This window comes from Barbus barbus (assembly GCF_936440315.1).
Source record: "Barbus barbus genome assembly, chromosome: 47".
Lineage (NCBI taxonomy): Eukaryota > Metazoa > Chordata > Actinopteri > Cypriniformes > Cyprinidae > Barbus > Barbus barbus.
The window spans coordinates 11,989,080-12,005,765 of record NC_136725.1 but is presented as its reverse complement, the minus strand read 5'-3'; the positions used below and the strand labels follow the sequence as shown (position 1 = coordinate 12,005,765).

The 16,686-nt window shown below is 35.1% G+C and overlaps 1 protein-coding gene across 1 annotated transcript in view; it reads left to right on the top strand.

The window, feature by feature from the left end:
- The window catches only part of LOC306865847 (1,4-alpha-glucan-branching enzyme-like), a gene marked incomplete at both ends in the record, with an annotated part of 62,457 nt that overhangs the window by 2,715 nt on the left and 43,056 nt on the right, over positions 1 to 16,686 (top strand). The window contains 2 exons of the mRNA XM_079410675.1: positions 3,600 to 3,690; positions 7,689 to 7,898. Coding sequence (XP_079266801.1) covers positions 3,600 to 3,690; positions 7,689 to 7,898 — 301 coding nt within the window. The remainder of the gene's footprint in view (positions 1 to 3,599; positions 3,691 to 7,688; positions 7,899 to 16,686) is intronic.

Below are 16,686 nucleotides of genomic sequence, written 5' to 3'. Positions count from 1 at the left end.
TAAACTTTTGTCTCGTCAGTCCACAGAGTATTTTTCACACAGGGCCATGTGGGTTTGGATTTTGTTTTCCCTTCATAAAAAAACCCTTCATTTAAGAACTGCATGTTGTGTTTACTTTTGTTATCTTTGATTAATATTTAAATTAGTTTGATGATCTGAAACATTAAAGTGTGACAAGCATGCAAAAGAAAAAAAATCAGGATGGGGGCCAACACTTTTTCACACCACTGTATATATATTTATATAGGTTTTATAGACTCACGCATGCTTTGTACTATCGTAAACAAAAAAATACATTTTATATCTGAGAAACGAATTATTACTGTTTAGAAAAAAAAAACAACTGGGGTCGATACAACTGTCCTGATTTTATAATGTAGAAAAACCTTTCACGCTTTGTAAAAACTTTATTAGAAGCAGTTTGGGATAATAGTTTGGGATAACATCCTCAAGAAAACCCTATAAAGCATATTTCATAGAGCATATAAGAAAACAGCTCAAGATGCAACCAAAAATGATCATGCATACACCATAGAGTAGCACAATTGAATCAACAAAAGCAGGCACCAAGCAGTTCCACATGGAATATCATGCTAACTGTTGCAAGCAGAACTGTTAAGTTTAGTTAGCAGATGTGAGAACAGCTGGCGCCTCGAGTGATTCCATTACTGCACAGAGAGCCGTTTCCCATGATTGTTCCCTTACAGAGCTTTTGACATGGAAGCCTGAGAGGAAGCCAGCCTACAATTACTATGTCAGAAGGTTCCAAATGAGGTTTTTTGAGCTTTGGGGATTACAGAAGGTACCTTAAACATTAGGTTCATTGCATTGGTCTGATCCATAAAACATAACCTTCTGTTGTTTGTTTTCTCGAGGGCTGAAGCGTTAACCTTTGCCTGGAGCAAATCTGTTTGTAAGCAGAGAGTTAGTTAGCGTAAAATTATTTTTCGACCCTTAAATGGATGTTAAAATAGTGAGTCATTGTGGCTCCTTTGACTGCTCTCTCTCATGATCGGCACTCTCCCCGGGGTTCTGTGCCTCAGTTAATGTGCTTCTCAACCCTCCAGAAGGCAACAAAAGCAAAGCTGCACTTTGTCTCCTAATGGAAGAGCTTTTTGGTACTAGTTTTAGAAATAGTGGTGCCCTTAAATCCTTTCAAGTCTTGTTTTTCCCTGAAGAAACAAGTTTAAATTCAGGGAATTATTTTTAATAGTTGCACAGAAACACACATTGAAATGGACTTCTATTATAAAAAGTTAAATGTCACAAGCACAATACAGTAATCAAAGTCCTCTGAATCAAAAATGGCATTTAAAATCAAAATAAATGCAACAAAAGGAACATTTCTTTTTGAAAAATAAGGTTTTCTTATAATACATTATATATGGCCTTCTCTTGAGTTATTGGAATTTTTGTTGTGTACTGCATAATAAATTATTGCTTGACAGGTCTAATGTTTAAATCCATTGATAAGAGATTTTGCGACGGAGGAAGAACTGAGTCAGATGAGCGGGACACAAAAGCGTCCTTTGTTCTGTGATTTAATCAACATCCACATGAAAAAGTGATTGACAAACAAAAGGAGTTTAACGCAAATATCACAGAAGCAAAGGAAGGCAAGTCTAGCTTATTTAGCACTATGCTGTGAGAGAGCAAACAATGGTAACTCTTTCATGATCACTGCAAGATATGCAAGTGAAAACCCATCTATATCCAAAAAATGTTGTTCTTGACAATCTCTTGTATTTTAAAAAAACTATGGAAACACAAAAGCATTTAAACTTGCATTTAAACTATGGAAAACAAAAGAAGTTAATTTGAGAAACATCTCAGGTTTTTTTTTTTTTTTTTTTATTATGCAATGGAAGTCACTGGTAACCAAAACAGCTTTGGTACCAACAGTCTTCAAAATACCTTCTTTTATGTGCCACAAAAGAAAGCAAGTCATTAAGGTTTGAGTAAACGATGACCTTTTTTTTTTTTTTGGGAGAACTATCCTTTTAAAGATTTTTTTTTTTCTCCTTTTTTCGCCTTTTCTTTATTAAATGAAATAATACTAATAATAAGAATAAGACATAATAAGAAACTAAAACTGCCAACAGGTTGCGGTAAATGTCTTCATCCGATTCTTTCAAAGGCTGACTCATTCAGCAATTCAGTAAACGGCTCTCTTTATAAATGGGTATTTGAGTCATTGATTCACACGATTCGTTTAAAACGCAAATTCATTCAGAAACTAAACACTGCTGTGATGCTCACAGACACACAGCAATTCTGCTGTGGCTTTATAGGTACAATTTTTGTTGGCAAAACGGAGCAAAAACAGACAATATTGTATTAATATTAATATTTTTGAGCAGCCATTTTCCAGTTTTCAGTGCCACGTGGTCCTTCAGAAATCATATAATATGCTGATTTGGTGCCTTGGGAGATGGTAAAAACGTTTTATGGCACTAGCAGTACCTTTTCCTTCAATATGATGAACATACGTCATGAAATATTAATAATGTATTATATTTTGGTGCTCAAAGCACCTGCATAGGGTCTAAAGATACTGATTTGAATCTCAGCTATGATAAATGCTTTAGTCATACTTGTTAAAGGAGGGGGGTAATAAGTTTAAGCTTGCCTGGCTTTACAGCGGTTCGATTTGATGTTATTGAATCCTGGAATTGGCCTTGTGGTATTGTTTTCATAAAAGGACTCATAAAAATGTCAAAATAACCTTTGTTGGGGACACCGTAAAGCAAAATTGAGGGAATTGAAATGGAAAAAAGCTTTTTAGTAATTACTGTTTCACCTCAGTTCTCTGTTCAAGACTAATTGCAGCACACAATTATTAAAAAGAATGGCACAATTCAACAACAACCTATTAATTCTGTTAAATAAACATTTAGTTTTAAGTACCCATAAAAATATCAAAATAAATGGTCAATTTATCTGAATCTTCTTAATCCCCGGATAGCTCCATTTATTTAATATTAAAAGATGTGTAATATTGAGTCGTTGAGCAGCTCTGTCGGTTCTCTTTTATGTTTATGTGTGAGAGTGTGCTGACAGAGTTTTCCACAGGATTGGTTGATATAGTAGTTTACAGGAGCTACTCGGAGGTGAACTTAAGCCTCAGGACAATGGTATGGACAGTTGGGATGGGAAACAGATCTTGAAAGAGAAGTCCTAAACCACGTGAAACTGGAGTTTCAAAACCTCTTTGACATTCTTTATCAAAATTTTGCAATATAATTTTATCACAGGCCTATAGTGTTTGCACTGTTCGCATATTCTTTTCATGAAAAATATCAACTTAATTGTAATTTATCAGGCTATCGTTTTTCCTATTGAAGATTCAGATCATGCTGCAGTTGACATTTAATCCTATGCTTTGGTTTCACTCATTTTTAATTATGTTTTTAATTCATTTACATTTTCCAGTGTGCAGCACTTGAAATTAATCCATATTGTTGAGATAACAATTTACACAAAGATTACGGCTTAGATGTGTTTCACTTTGAATATCTTGTTTTGTTGAAGGTCTTTTGACTGTAAAATTGATTTAAATACTTATCTACAATTTTTTTTCCGCTTGTATTTCATCTCAGGATACAACTGTGTCCAGCTCATGGCAATTATGGAACATGCCTACTATGCAAGCTTTGGCTATCAGATCACTAACTTCTTTGCAGCTTCCAGGTACATTTACATTTATGCATTTGGCAGATGCTTTTATCCAAACCAACTTTTAAGCAGACTTTAAGCAGACTTAATGCATATATCATGTTTCTGGCAATTAAAGGTTGCATTCATGTGTAGGTTATGGCTTGGTGGATAAAGAATTAGGGTGGTGACTGAAAGGCAGTAGGTTAATAATGCGTTATTTGTTTTAGGGTGCTATAAAATTGTTTTAGTCATAAGTAAAGACCTCCAAACCAATGCTATATTGTTAAAAAAAATTGTGTAGTCACTGTTGCAGTGTGTGACAGGGGTCAAAACCCAAAAATTGGTGGTTGGTCCGTTCTGACCAGTGCTGTGGATAATAGAATAAATAGACTTCTTAACTGTTCAGAAGGAGGCAAAATCTTCCCATATCTTTTGTCATTGTGTAATCAGTCAAACTCAGTATTTTGTGCAAATTAATTTGTCATTTGATGCCATCATCTTCAAAACATAGTCAAATCTATAGATTAAACACGACCACTGCTGTACAGGACACGTTTGCATTTCCCTCTTGAAACTGTCGGATCACTAACAGCCTTAAAGTCTCCAAGGAGGTTGGTTATGTATTGTATTTTTAAGAACGAAGGTTAACACCTTTGTCCTGAAGGAAATTATAGTCACCTCGGGACTTCAGATCTAGTTGTTCCGGATATGGCAAGAACATGCATTTCTCCTTCACTAAAACGCATTAGCATGCTGTGCCCTGGTCACATTTTATTTATTAGCATTATATCTACAAGGCCTGGTAGACTGAGCGTGTGACAGTATCTAAATGCTTTTCATTTTCCTTTAGAGCTCAAGGTTTGGTGGGGTTGTCTCTCTGCCCATGCAGCAGTAATTCCAGTCTTTAAATCAGGATGAGGTCCTCTGTCAAGGGCAGTAATCTTACTGTAAACACATTTGCTGCTAATCCCCAAATAGAAGAAAACCCCGATAAATAACAATAGTTAAAAACAGAATTGGATCTTCAAAATAAATAAACTCTCATGAAAGAAAATTGCATCTTTGAATGTGGGGAGTGAGCAACTCCCTCAACCTAATAAGATTTGACAGAGTCATTGGGAATCTTTATTTGGCTTTGGCTGGCAGAGGCGGCCGACACTGGTGGACCAGTCCAGATAAAGTGCAATGTATACAGAGTAATTTCACTCATGATTGATCACTCATGCACATTTAAGACCTATTCCTCTTTGTGCCAGGTGGAGCGAGCAAGCAAGGGAGGCGACTTGGAATATCATTAGCTCTCTTCTCACTTTACTTGTTCTTTGTCCTGATATGCTTTAACCCTGTGGAGAAGATATAGCGCTGCTGGGCATGCTTGGGGGGGGGGGGGGGGGGGGGGGGGGGGGATTTCCCTCTCGGTTTTCTTAACAAACTTATTTATTTAAAGCGTTAATTGATAATTAATTGGAGGCGCATGGGCGCACCATCTGCAGAGCGCATAAAGTTGTGCTCGATTTGAGCAGATCAATAAGCATCTGACTTGAAGCAGTGTAGCTAGCCTATCAGAGTAGACTAACACAAGAGCGATTCGCGCGCAGATGTGGGTTACGGTCATCGCAGTTTCTCCAGTGTGGCTGACTGCACGAGCTTTGATGATGACAGCCAATTCATATTTTACCAGACTCACTCACAGTATTTCATCCCGTGCTTTAATAGGGTTACAAACTCTTTTCATGTTACACTAATCCTATAGCGTATTGTGTTATGTTTATCAAAATAAAACTGATAAAAAGGTGATTTTACACACAAAAGATTCCACATTGTTACAGGGCCGGCGTCAAGGGGGGGCTTTTGTGGGCCGTGCCCCCACCCCCCCTTCCATTCTTTCCCCTCCTTGCTGAATGTGTTCGAAAGTGAAAGTGAAATCGGAAAAAAGCGCACAATTTTATGCACAAAATGAGCTCATTTAAAATTTGATGCATGCTACAAGTTTCAAAGCAGTTGGGACAGGATCATGGTGTAGCATCTCCTCTTCTTTTCAAAACAGTTTGAAGACATCTGGGCATCGAGGTTATCAGTTTCTGGAGTTTTGGTGTTGGAATTTGGTCCCATTCTTGCCTGATATACTGTGGGTTTTCAGCTCCTGAAGAGTTTGTGGTCGTCTTTGGCGTATTTTTCATTTAATGATACACCAAATGTTCTCTATAGTTGAAAGATTTGGACAGCAGGCAGGCCAGTTCTTCTACTACGAAGCCATGCCATTGTAATAGCTGCAGTATGTGGTTTTGCATTGTCCTGCTGAAATAGACATCGTCTGGAGGGGAGCATATGCTGCTCTAAAACCTTTTATTTACCTTTCAGCATTCATAGTGCCTTCCAAAACATGCAAGATGCGCATACCATATGCACTTATGTACCCCCCATACCATCAGAGATGCTGGCTTTTGAACTGAACGCTGATAACACGCTGGAAGGTCTCCCTCCTCTTTAGCCTGGAGGACATGGCGTCCGTGATTTCCAACAAGAATGTCAAATTTGGACTCGTCTGACCATAGAACACTTTTCCACTTTGAAACAGTCCATTTTAAATGAGCCTTGGCCCACAGGACACAACGGCGCTTCTGGACCGTGTTCACATATGGCTTCCTCTTTGCATGATCGAGCTTTAGCTGGCATCTGCAGATGGCACGGTGGATTGTGTTTAAAGACAGTGGTTTCTGGTATTCCTGGGCCCATTTAGTAATGTCAATGACAGAATCATGCCGATGAGTGAAGCAGTGTCGTCTAAGGGCCCGAGGACCACGGGCATCCAACATTTCTCCAGTTTCTCTGAACCTTTTGATGATGTTATGCACTGTAGATGATGAGATTTGCAAAGTCTTTGCAATTTGACATAATCTACAATCTTTATATGCACTCTTTCACAGATTGGAGAGCCTCTGCCCATCTTTATTTCTGAAAGACTCTGCCTCTCTAAGACATCCCTTTTATAGCTAATCATGTTACAGACCTGATGTCAATTAAATTAATAAGTTGCTAGATGTTCCCCCAGCTGAATCATTTCAAAATGTATTGCTTTTTCAGCCCTTTGTTCCCCCCATGCCTTTTTTAAACCTGTAGCAGGCATCAAATTTGAAACAAGCTCATTTAGTGGATACAAGTGTAAAATTTCTGTTTAAACATTTGTTATGTTCTCTATGCTCTATTGTTGGCTCATGTGATTTGAAACTCTTTTAGTTTTGAAAACTTCCCAATATTTCCGGAATTCAGTGTGTGTGTTTGTGTGTGTGAAGTAATTTTAAATTGTAATTATATTTCATACTATTACTGTTTTAGCATAAGAGACTTCTTTCAAAAACATTCAACAATCTAAACTTATTGTTTCAATTTTTAAGTTTGTATATGTATGTTATAATTTAATAATTAATATACAGCATACTAGTAGTTAACAACATTAACAAATTTGAACAAAGTATTATATGTATTAATTAAAACACAAATAATTTTTCATTAATTGAATATATTTATTTTTAGAAAATGCAACTGATTGTAACTAAATACATAATGCTATGTAATGATGTATATTTATATTAATTTAACATTTATATGAATTGATATTAACTGAATTACGTTTTTTCACCCTGTTTTTATTATTATTATTAGAAATGTTTTTTGTTTCCCAATCCTGAAGGATGTCCTCTTTCAGTTATATTAATTCTGAGATTTTCCATTAAAGGTAAATGTCATAACATGTGGACAGTAGAATTTTATAATTAGCTGTTAATTAGTTAATGAGTTGACCTTTTTATTCTGAGCAACATACAGTTTCATGAGAAATCCCTGTGCATTAAAGTAGTTAAGTGTTTTGCACAAGGGCTAATTGTAATGATCCTGGTTCAACCTTTATGAGCTTTAAACCTAGAACCTTTACCACCTAAGAGCTTTATCAACTAGCTTACACCACCTCATAACCATCAACCCCTCAAACAGCACACCAATTCACTACAAACCACACATTCTCTTTCCCTCAGCCGCTTCGGCACTCCTGATGATCTGAAGCATCTGGTTGATACCGCACACTCCATGGGCATCACGGTTCTTCTGGACATGGTCCACAGTCACGCCTCCAGCAACACAGAAGATGGGCTAAACTACTTTGACGGGACCGACTCCTGCTTCTTTCATGGAGGCGCCAGAGGAAACCACTCGCTCTGGGGCAGTCGACTCTTCAATTACTCCAGGTGAACCACTGCTAAGAAATATGCAAGCTGAATACATTCTGCTCACATTCCCAACTCTTGTCCTGTTCAATTAGTTCTCATTTGTGAATATCAAACAGCCCTTGAGTTTTCCACAAGCTTTCACATGCTAATGGCCCACTAATGGATCTTAATGGCATCTTAAGATGTTTAAGAGGTACAACGGTGTTTCCTGGACCATCACAGCCGTTCACCTATGATCCACTTTGATTACTGGGCAAGTGTGGCATGCCTCGCATATGCTACTTTACAGTTTGCAAACAAGCTTTTTTTGGTAAATCTTCAATCCGTGTCACCTTATCCTCACAATAAAAACCTTAAGAAATTTCTCTCCTCGCTCGTCTTTCTACTCCCCTCTCCTCATTTCTGAGATGACAGGCTCTCTTTACGCCACCTCTCAGTGCTGATCCATTAGAGGTCTCAGTGCTGCCCTCCGTTGCCCTCTTCTGTAATGGGATTTCACATCATTGTTGTTTGAATCTGAAGAGTCATGCCTCACCCACCAAAATGATAGTCCTGTCTGGCGGTTACCTCTGCGAATGAACATTGATTTTTGGCCATATCATTGTTATTGATTCTGGCCGCATGCCTTTTGTTCCCTCTCTGCTTCTGTGTTTTTCCTCCCAGGTTCCTGTTCGCTGCTGGTGATATTTTAATGTTTTTTTTTTTACATAGCTTTATAGAGATGGGATGGAATATCTGCTGTACTAGAGTGAAAAGTTACTGGTTATCATTATGGTTGAGATTATTGCTTTTTTTGTTATCACGACTGAAAGAATGATTGATTTTATGTGCAGTATGTAGCTGTTTAGTCACATGTAAGTGTTGTCAGAACTACTGATATATAATTATATATTCTGACATAAGTGCACATTTCCAAGCTACTAAATTAAAAATTAAAAATTATAAATTATATATTCTATATGCACTATAATAGTAATTTATTATAATATTTATATTTGACAAAAAGTAAACTAAAATAACAAGTATATAATTATTTAATAATAAATATACATTGAAAACATTATGAAACTTCAACAAAACAATTATTGTTATTTTGCATTATTTGTGTGTGTATAATATTTTGGTGTTATTACAAATAGTATGTATTATATATACTGTTCTAGTATTCATTATTTAGAATTAGTTTTTATAGAGCGAGAGAGAGAGAGAGAGAGAGAGAGAGATTTGACTTGTTTTCAAATTTTCAAATGTTTATTAAAATATTTATATATTTTTTTTTAGTTAGTCGCCAATGCAACATTTCTCATTTTTGTTTACATTTTCTTTGACGTTTTTATATTGTGTTCCCAATACCTGTGTACTTACATAGTAACTAGATGTGTACGTAGTATGTAATCACAGTGTAAGTACACATTGGTGCATAGTATCTACAGCTATAATATTTATGTACACTGTAAAAAAATTCAGACCTCCCAACTCAAAATTTTCTAGTGACTGATTACATCTAAATTTTTCCATTGGCCCAATTGAATTTCTGCTAACTGAATTTTGTTAACATTGGCTCAATGAGAAATAATATGTTGAGCCAATGGAAAAATTTAGATGTAATCAGTCACTAGACAATTTTGAGTTGGGAGGTCTGACATTTTTTACAGTGTAACTACACACATGGAACAACCCTCTAAACGGTATGTGTAAGTATAAATGTGTAAAAGGACATACACATTTTTTTCTCTTCACTAAGTACTCATGTAACAGGAATTGTATAACTACATTTTGTAACAACAGTGTGTATAAGAGTAATTGGAACAATTTGATCCAGGGGAAAGAGATGGGTAGATTTAGGAGTGGAAATGGGATCCAGGTGGTGGAAACAGGTAGGTTGAGGGATATGTAAAGTGGCAGGAGTTGGATCTGGAGTTTGTGAAGTTGGTGTACCACAGTAATACCATTGTACTTAAATGGTAACTCCTCAGGAACTGTCCACTTACTATAAAGTGTAAAATGCTGGACACCAACCACAATTTTTATGTAAAGCCTAACTTAATGGCCGCTGCTGTGTAACATCAGAGTAATTACATGGTAAATCCATAGGAATTGTCTACTTAATATAAAGTGTAACACTTTCTTTACCAAAAAGTGCTGTTAGAACTGTTACACATTTGTACTTTCATTACCAAAAAGTGTTGTTAGCAATGTCCTGTTACACATTTGTACTTACACATACCATTCAGGGAGTTGTTACATATGTGTAGTTACACAAACAGTAGAGCCGTAGATACTCTGTACCAATATGTACTTACACTGTGGTTACATACTACATACACATCTAGTTGCTATGTAAGTATTACAGGTATTAGGGACACTTAATATAAAGTGGGACCCTAATATTTATATCTTATTTAATTTCAACTTTCATTTTAGGTTTTGGTTCAGTTAACAAAAACAAAACTGCATGTTGCAAAGCATAAAAGATGATAAAAGAAAAAGGATATTAAAACAGCACAGCTCTCATTCTCACAGTCCTGTAGAATTAATCTTGAAATAACGCAGATGGCTTTCCATTATACCCTGCATACCGTTATAATATATACTTATTAAGTTTCAGATTGTTTATTCAGACAAAACGAATCAACGGCTGCTTGGTGTTTCTTGAATGAAGCTCAAAAACAACAGCCTGTCTATTCTAATCATGCTTTTAATTAACTAGCTAATTGAGAGCTGCCAGTTTATAACCATTGTTTTGACATTCTTCGTTTATCATTCTTTGATTTTAGAGTTTAATTACTCTGTTGAAATGGTGTTTTTATACCTTTTAAAATGTTAAATTTGATGATATTTTACTTGTTTCTGTAGTTCACCTTGCAACTTGATCAGAATGTGTGTTTGTTTACATAGATAAATTCGAGGATCATTTAATGATGGAATAAAAGGACAATAGACAGTGCAGTTTCAAAGCTTTGTATTGTGAATAATTTATTTATTAATTCTGTTTTATTTGATAATCTGTTATTTTGTGGACTGTTGTTTGAAGGCTTTGATGTTGTTGTTTTTTCAGGGTTTTTTGTTCACCACCAATTATTTTTGATACTGATGAGGGATTGGTGGAGTGGCAGTAATATATTGATTCTTCTTTAAAATCTTTCATCTGTGGCCTGCTGCAGTTGTTGGTGTCTCTGTGGTGTAAATGAGCCTGTCTCATCTGCCCCTTACCTCTGTCAATTCCCTCTAACAATCTCCTCTCTCTCTCTCTCTCTCTCTCTCTTTCCTTTGCATAAATTCAGAGTGCCTGAGAATGAAGTGTCTAATGCTTCTATAAAAGTTTTTTGGTTTTGTTTTGAAGTGAGTCACCAGTGATGAGCATCGTTCTTCCCGGGTGTTTACGTCTCTTTTGAAGGTGATTGTAAATGATAACCGTGTCGACTCCATCTCCTTCGACTATCCTTATGGATTTGACACGCCCCATCGGAAATAGCCGAAAGATGACCCTCTCACCCTCATTTCCATTAAAATCCAATCAGAGGAGACACGCCTCACTTGCGTGGGTCCGTAAACGGGTGTGACGCCCCCTGATCTGATACACTCTGTGTCCAAAACTGAATGCAGAACAGTGTTTTGTACGATGGTTTCTATGAAAGAATGGTTTCATACAGGCTTCTAAAACAGCATAATGCCGCGTCTAAAGATCTAGAACAAATTCCAATGTGCGTAACAGAGTATAATCCTTATTACTCAGAAGAAATGTAATGATTAAAAAAGAACATAACATTATATTAATAATAATAATAATAATAATAATCAGTGTTATTTTAATATTATTTATATGCTGTTAATATATATATATATATATATATTGCTTGAATTTTTGTTGCTTCAGTTCATTTTAGTTTGTTTTAGTAATTTTTATTTAGCTTTAATGATTTTAGTGCTTCAGTTTAAACTTATTTTTTCACAGTTAGTTGCTAACATTTCTAATTTAATTTGCATTTTTAAGTTTAAGTTTTTATCTAATATTTATATATTTTATTTTATTTCAGCTTTATTTTAATTCTTTAAATAGTTATAGTTTTAGTTAACCATGCCAACTATAACAATAATCATTATTATTAATTAATCATATTTTGTACCATTATTTTAAATATTTGTTTATCACAGTTGCTAAGGAATCATTTCTAATTTTATTTAGATTCTTTTTTAGTTTAAGTTTTTATGTTTAAGGTTTTATCTAATATTTATATATTTTATTTTATTTTAAAAAATTGTTTTATTTAACCATTAATAATAATTAATACGATTTTGTACCATTATTTTAAACTATGCTTGTAAAAATGTTCATATTATTATTATTATTATTTATGATAATAGTACACTGTAAAAAATGGATTTAAATAATCAGTCATTCTTCATTTAATTTAATCATTTGTCTGTCTATTCGATACGATTTTCTGCAAATGACATCACATTTCAAAAACAATTAATATTAATATGCAGTTTAACTGGTTTTGTTGAAGTGGCCTTGATCAAACTCAGTAGTAATTATGTAGGCCATATTTTTTGCAGAACATGAAAAAAAAAAGAAACTTAAGAAAACAAAATGTCTGACAACGTGTTGCAATTTCTCAACTTTATTTCCAAATACCTTACAAAATTGTAATGTTTAACTTTATACTATCAGTACAACGTTCAGTGTTCTCTCATCAGCAGCTCTTTTGAAGCAGCACCATTGTACCTCTATAAAAGACATGACAAGACATGAAAAACAAATCCTGAAGACTGAAAGAGTAAACTCTGCAACAGATGCTGTAATACACACTTGTTTATTTCCTCTCAGACGACAGCTTTGTTAGTACTGGCTGGCCGTCAGCGTGTATTAGCAGCTGTCCTGCAGTAGACTTCACTCTGTAATTAACACTGTGTCTGGAGTTGTTTGCAGTTTAATTACATGTTTGATGAGCTCTGTTTTTAATCCATTGACACTCTCTGTGATGGCTGGAAAGATGGTATCTGTGTCTTTTGCAGTCACAAGTCAGACCATGCGGAACAGTGACTGAAGGAATTGTATTTTATGAAAGTGAATTAGTCGTACCCTTTGAGTTTTGTTCGAAAATGTTTCATCCCATGAAAATTAGAAAAGCATAAACCTTTTCAATCCATTCATGCGTAGGCAGCAGGCATCATTAGGTATGTGCGAGCGAAGCACTTCTGAATTTGAAACAAAAGTACAAAGAAGTAAAAAAAAACAGACAAAGCTAACGGAGAAAAACAAAAGACGCTGTATGGCAGTGCAGCTAATATAAGTACCGTAGACAGCTCGCACATAGTGTGTGTGTGTGTGTGTGTGTGTGCACGCACAAATGCTCAAATGGAAATAGACCTCATTAGGTTTGATATACAAAAGGATTGGCTGTTGAATTCAGTCTGACACTTTTTTTTATTTAATTTTTAAGATCTGAAAGAATGCCGCAGGGCACACTGGCGAAAAGTCTTGTATTGATGAAATTTTAATTGCCTTAATGAAGGGCCCATGCACATCTTGGAGAAATCACAGTTTTTTGTGTGTGTGTGTTTTTTTTTTTTATGTAAAAAAAAATAAAATAAAAAATAAATTCCTTTTAAAATAAGGTATAGATGATCGACGTCTCATAAGTGCAATCAAAACACTAATGCAATATATTATTATATAGTATTAATAGGACAGCCCAAAAGATAGACTTTCAATGATGCTGATGTCATGAGAAGTGCTTTTGTAAATCCACAAAAAGACAACAAGTCAATATCTTATTGGTTGTGAAAGGAAGATAATCAGTGTCAGTAAATCAAAACATATACACTCACCGGCCCCATTAAAAGTTGAGCTAAAAGGCAGAAACAGCTGACTGAGCTTAGCAGGCTTACTCAACTCAAAGAAACTGAACAGACTTAGTGGTCCTCATGGGCCCCTGGAGGCCAGGCTTCTGCAGGAGTGTTAGCTAACAAAAGCACATTAGTTCAAACAGTGTACTTGGCAGTGGATTTACTGTATGTGACACTCACAATCTGGGACGGCTCAAAAAGTATTGTAGGACTGTCTGAGACCAGGACATGCATTTGATCCTTGCAATAGTTGAACAGTTTAGGCTCATTTTTAAAATAAGACTTTAAATGAGAAGGTCAAATTTAAGTACAAATTTAGACATAGCTGCTTTAGAAGGCCCTGTGTATACTCTGTATTATTAAAAGCACAGGTGGAAAGTGGACAAAAAGAGTTTTTAATTTTAGGAGAATATATTTTTGACTGATGAGCTGTTATATGTAGATAATTGAACACATGATCACATATTTTTTTATCCAGATGAATCTGTACACTTTTACCTGTACTGTGTACGTTTTTTTGTTGTTGTTGTTGCCAATGTAGTTTTATTAACCTGCTGAATTGTTGACATGTATTTGCTGGCATGATCACACAATTTGTATCCCTCTGTACCTGTATGCTTTTATCTGGACTTTGTACAAGTTTTTCTTTTATTTTATTTTTTTGTGGCAATATAGCTTTATTTTTAATTAGTTTACTTTATTTAATGTAATTTATAGTAGTAGTAGTATACATAATAGTTTTATTATTAATTAATTTATTTTTTTCAGTTTAATTCATTAAAAATAGGCTTATTTAATGCAATTAACGCAGAGACGGGGCTAAAGTTGGCCACCCCTCTCACACCTGCTGTTTCTGTCACTTTTTCTCTTGACAAGAAGTGCATTTATTCAGTCGCAGAACATCTTTATGACCACATCCAGAGACGTCTCAGACATGCTCCAGCTTCACTTTAGAGCCAGGCCCGAATCAAACGAGCGTGGAAACAGTACTGTGCTCGTAGTGCATGCTCTTCAATTGCACGCACAAAGGCGCTGGCTCGCGCTGTAGCCTTTATCATTTCATATCAAAGCGCAAAATAAACTACGTGCATGCAATGTCGTGGTCAGTTAAGTCATGAAATTACCAAAAAGGGGATTAAAGCTGCCTTAAAACTGTGCATGCATGTAATATATGTGTCACATTTAAGAAAATGTCTCTGAAATAGTTTTCAAAACTGTCCTGGTGCAGCCCAGCACTGTTCCCCTTATCTAACACACCCGATTCCACTCGTCAGTTCATTAGTAGAGACTTAAGACCTGAAGTGTGTCAGAAAAAGTAAAGAGAGTTGAGAGAAAATGCAATGCGTATCAGATCTGCATCCCGTTCAGCAGCGCAGCTCTTAAAAAAAAATAGCAGCCAAATAACCTAATAACCAGCTGCCGTGGTGTTTGTTCATCAAAGCAAAAGAGGAAATTAATAACTTTTAAATCTTTAAGGATTCATCTATATTTCATTTATAATTTAGTGTTTGATAACTTCAGTTTCTGTAGGCTATATTTCTGCTGGAGGGCACAGATAAATATGACTTTTATTATAATGGGTTTATGTGAAGATTGTTTTAAGTTCACTTAAATTAGAAGTTATTTTTTTAAGTCTAATAAATGTTCAAATTGATATCTCTCAATTATACTGTAATGTTGAATGGCTATAGTCAATGGATAAATATTAGAGGGGGAAACAATTTCATAGAATCAAGTATTGGTATAACTGATACTGGCCTTCAGTCATAAAAAAGATGCCATTAAAGAAATATAAAAAAATAAAAAATACTGTCTTTATGTTGTTTGTACATTAACTTGAAGATTGAATATAAAATTATTACAATATAAAAGTATATTTAAAAACTTTAATGTTAGGAGAAATTAATCACGATTTAATTTTTAGAAAAAATTGTATGATTAGTTAATTTCTTTTAATCGCTTGACAGCACTTATACATAATAATAATAATAATAATAATATATTTATTGATGATACAGTGGTGGCAAAGTTTTGTTTATAATAATAAATAATAATTTATTATTTAACTAATTTATTTAACAAATTATGTATTATTAGCAAACTGTATTTTTTGTTGACAATTAATTATTCAGATGGATAGATAGATAGATAGATAGATAGATAGATAGATAGATAGATAGATAGATAGATAGATAGATAGATAGATAGATAGATAGATAGATAGATAGATAGATAGATAGATAGATAGATAGATAGTGATGAATTTTGGTATTGCTTACTGTATATAATCAGCCCTTGCAAGCTTTGAACCCACAACCTTTCGGTTTCTTGCCCAGCTCTTTAAATACTAAGTTAAAGCATCGCTGCATCCATATGTTATTACACAGCACCAAAAGTGCTTGTAATCATTCATCTCTTAGCTGAGCAAACACAAGGGTGGGAGGAAGGATTCCCAGTTTTAATCTTGATTTAAGTTTTCCCCAGGCTTTACTGCATTTACACCCTCGCTCAGCAGACCAAACTGAATTTCTGATGTTTATGTGGATATTTTGGCTTTCAAGTGTTAATGTTTATGAGCTGTTAAGGAGTCTCAGTTTGAATTCAGAAGTGCTGTCTCATAAATATGTTTTCCAGCTGTGGCTCGAGTCCTTAAAGTTTACACTGTATTTGAGCATCTGTGTACGTTTATGCATTTGCATTTGTGTGTTGTCTCTAATTTGCTCCAGTGCAATTGTGCTTATTTATGAAGTCTAATTGGAAGATATTTTGATGTTGTAGAGTTCAAACCATTAGACATGCTGTTGCAGTCCAGCACATCTCGCTTAACTGGTTATAATTGTATCCCAAAGGGTCCGCCTCTGCCTGTGAAGTGTTGTTTTGGGGCCAGACAGACTGGTGGGGAGTTAGGGGAAGTTTGGAAGAGACTCATATGATCCGTCAGAATCACGCAGTG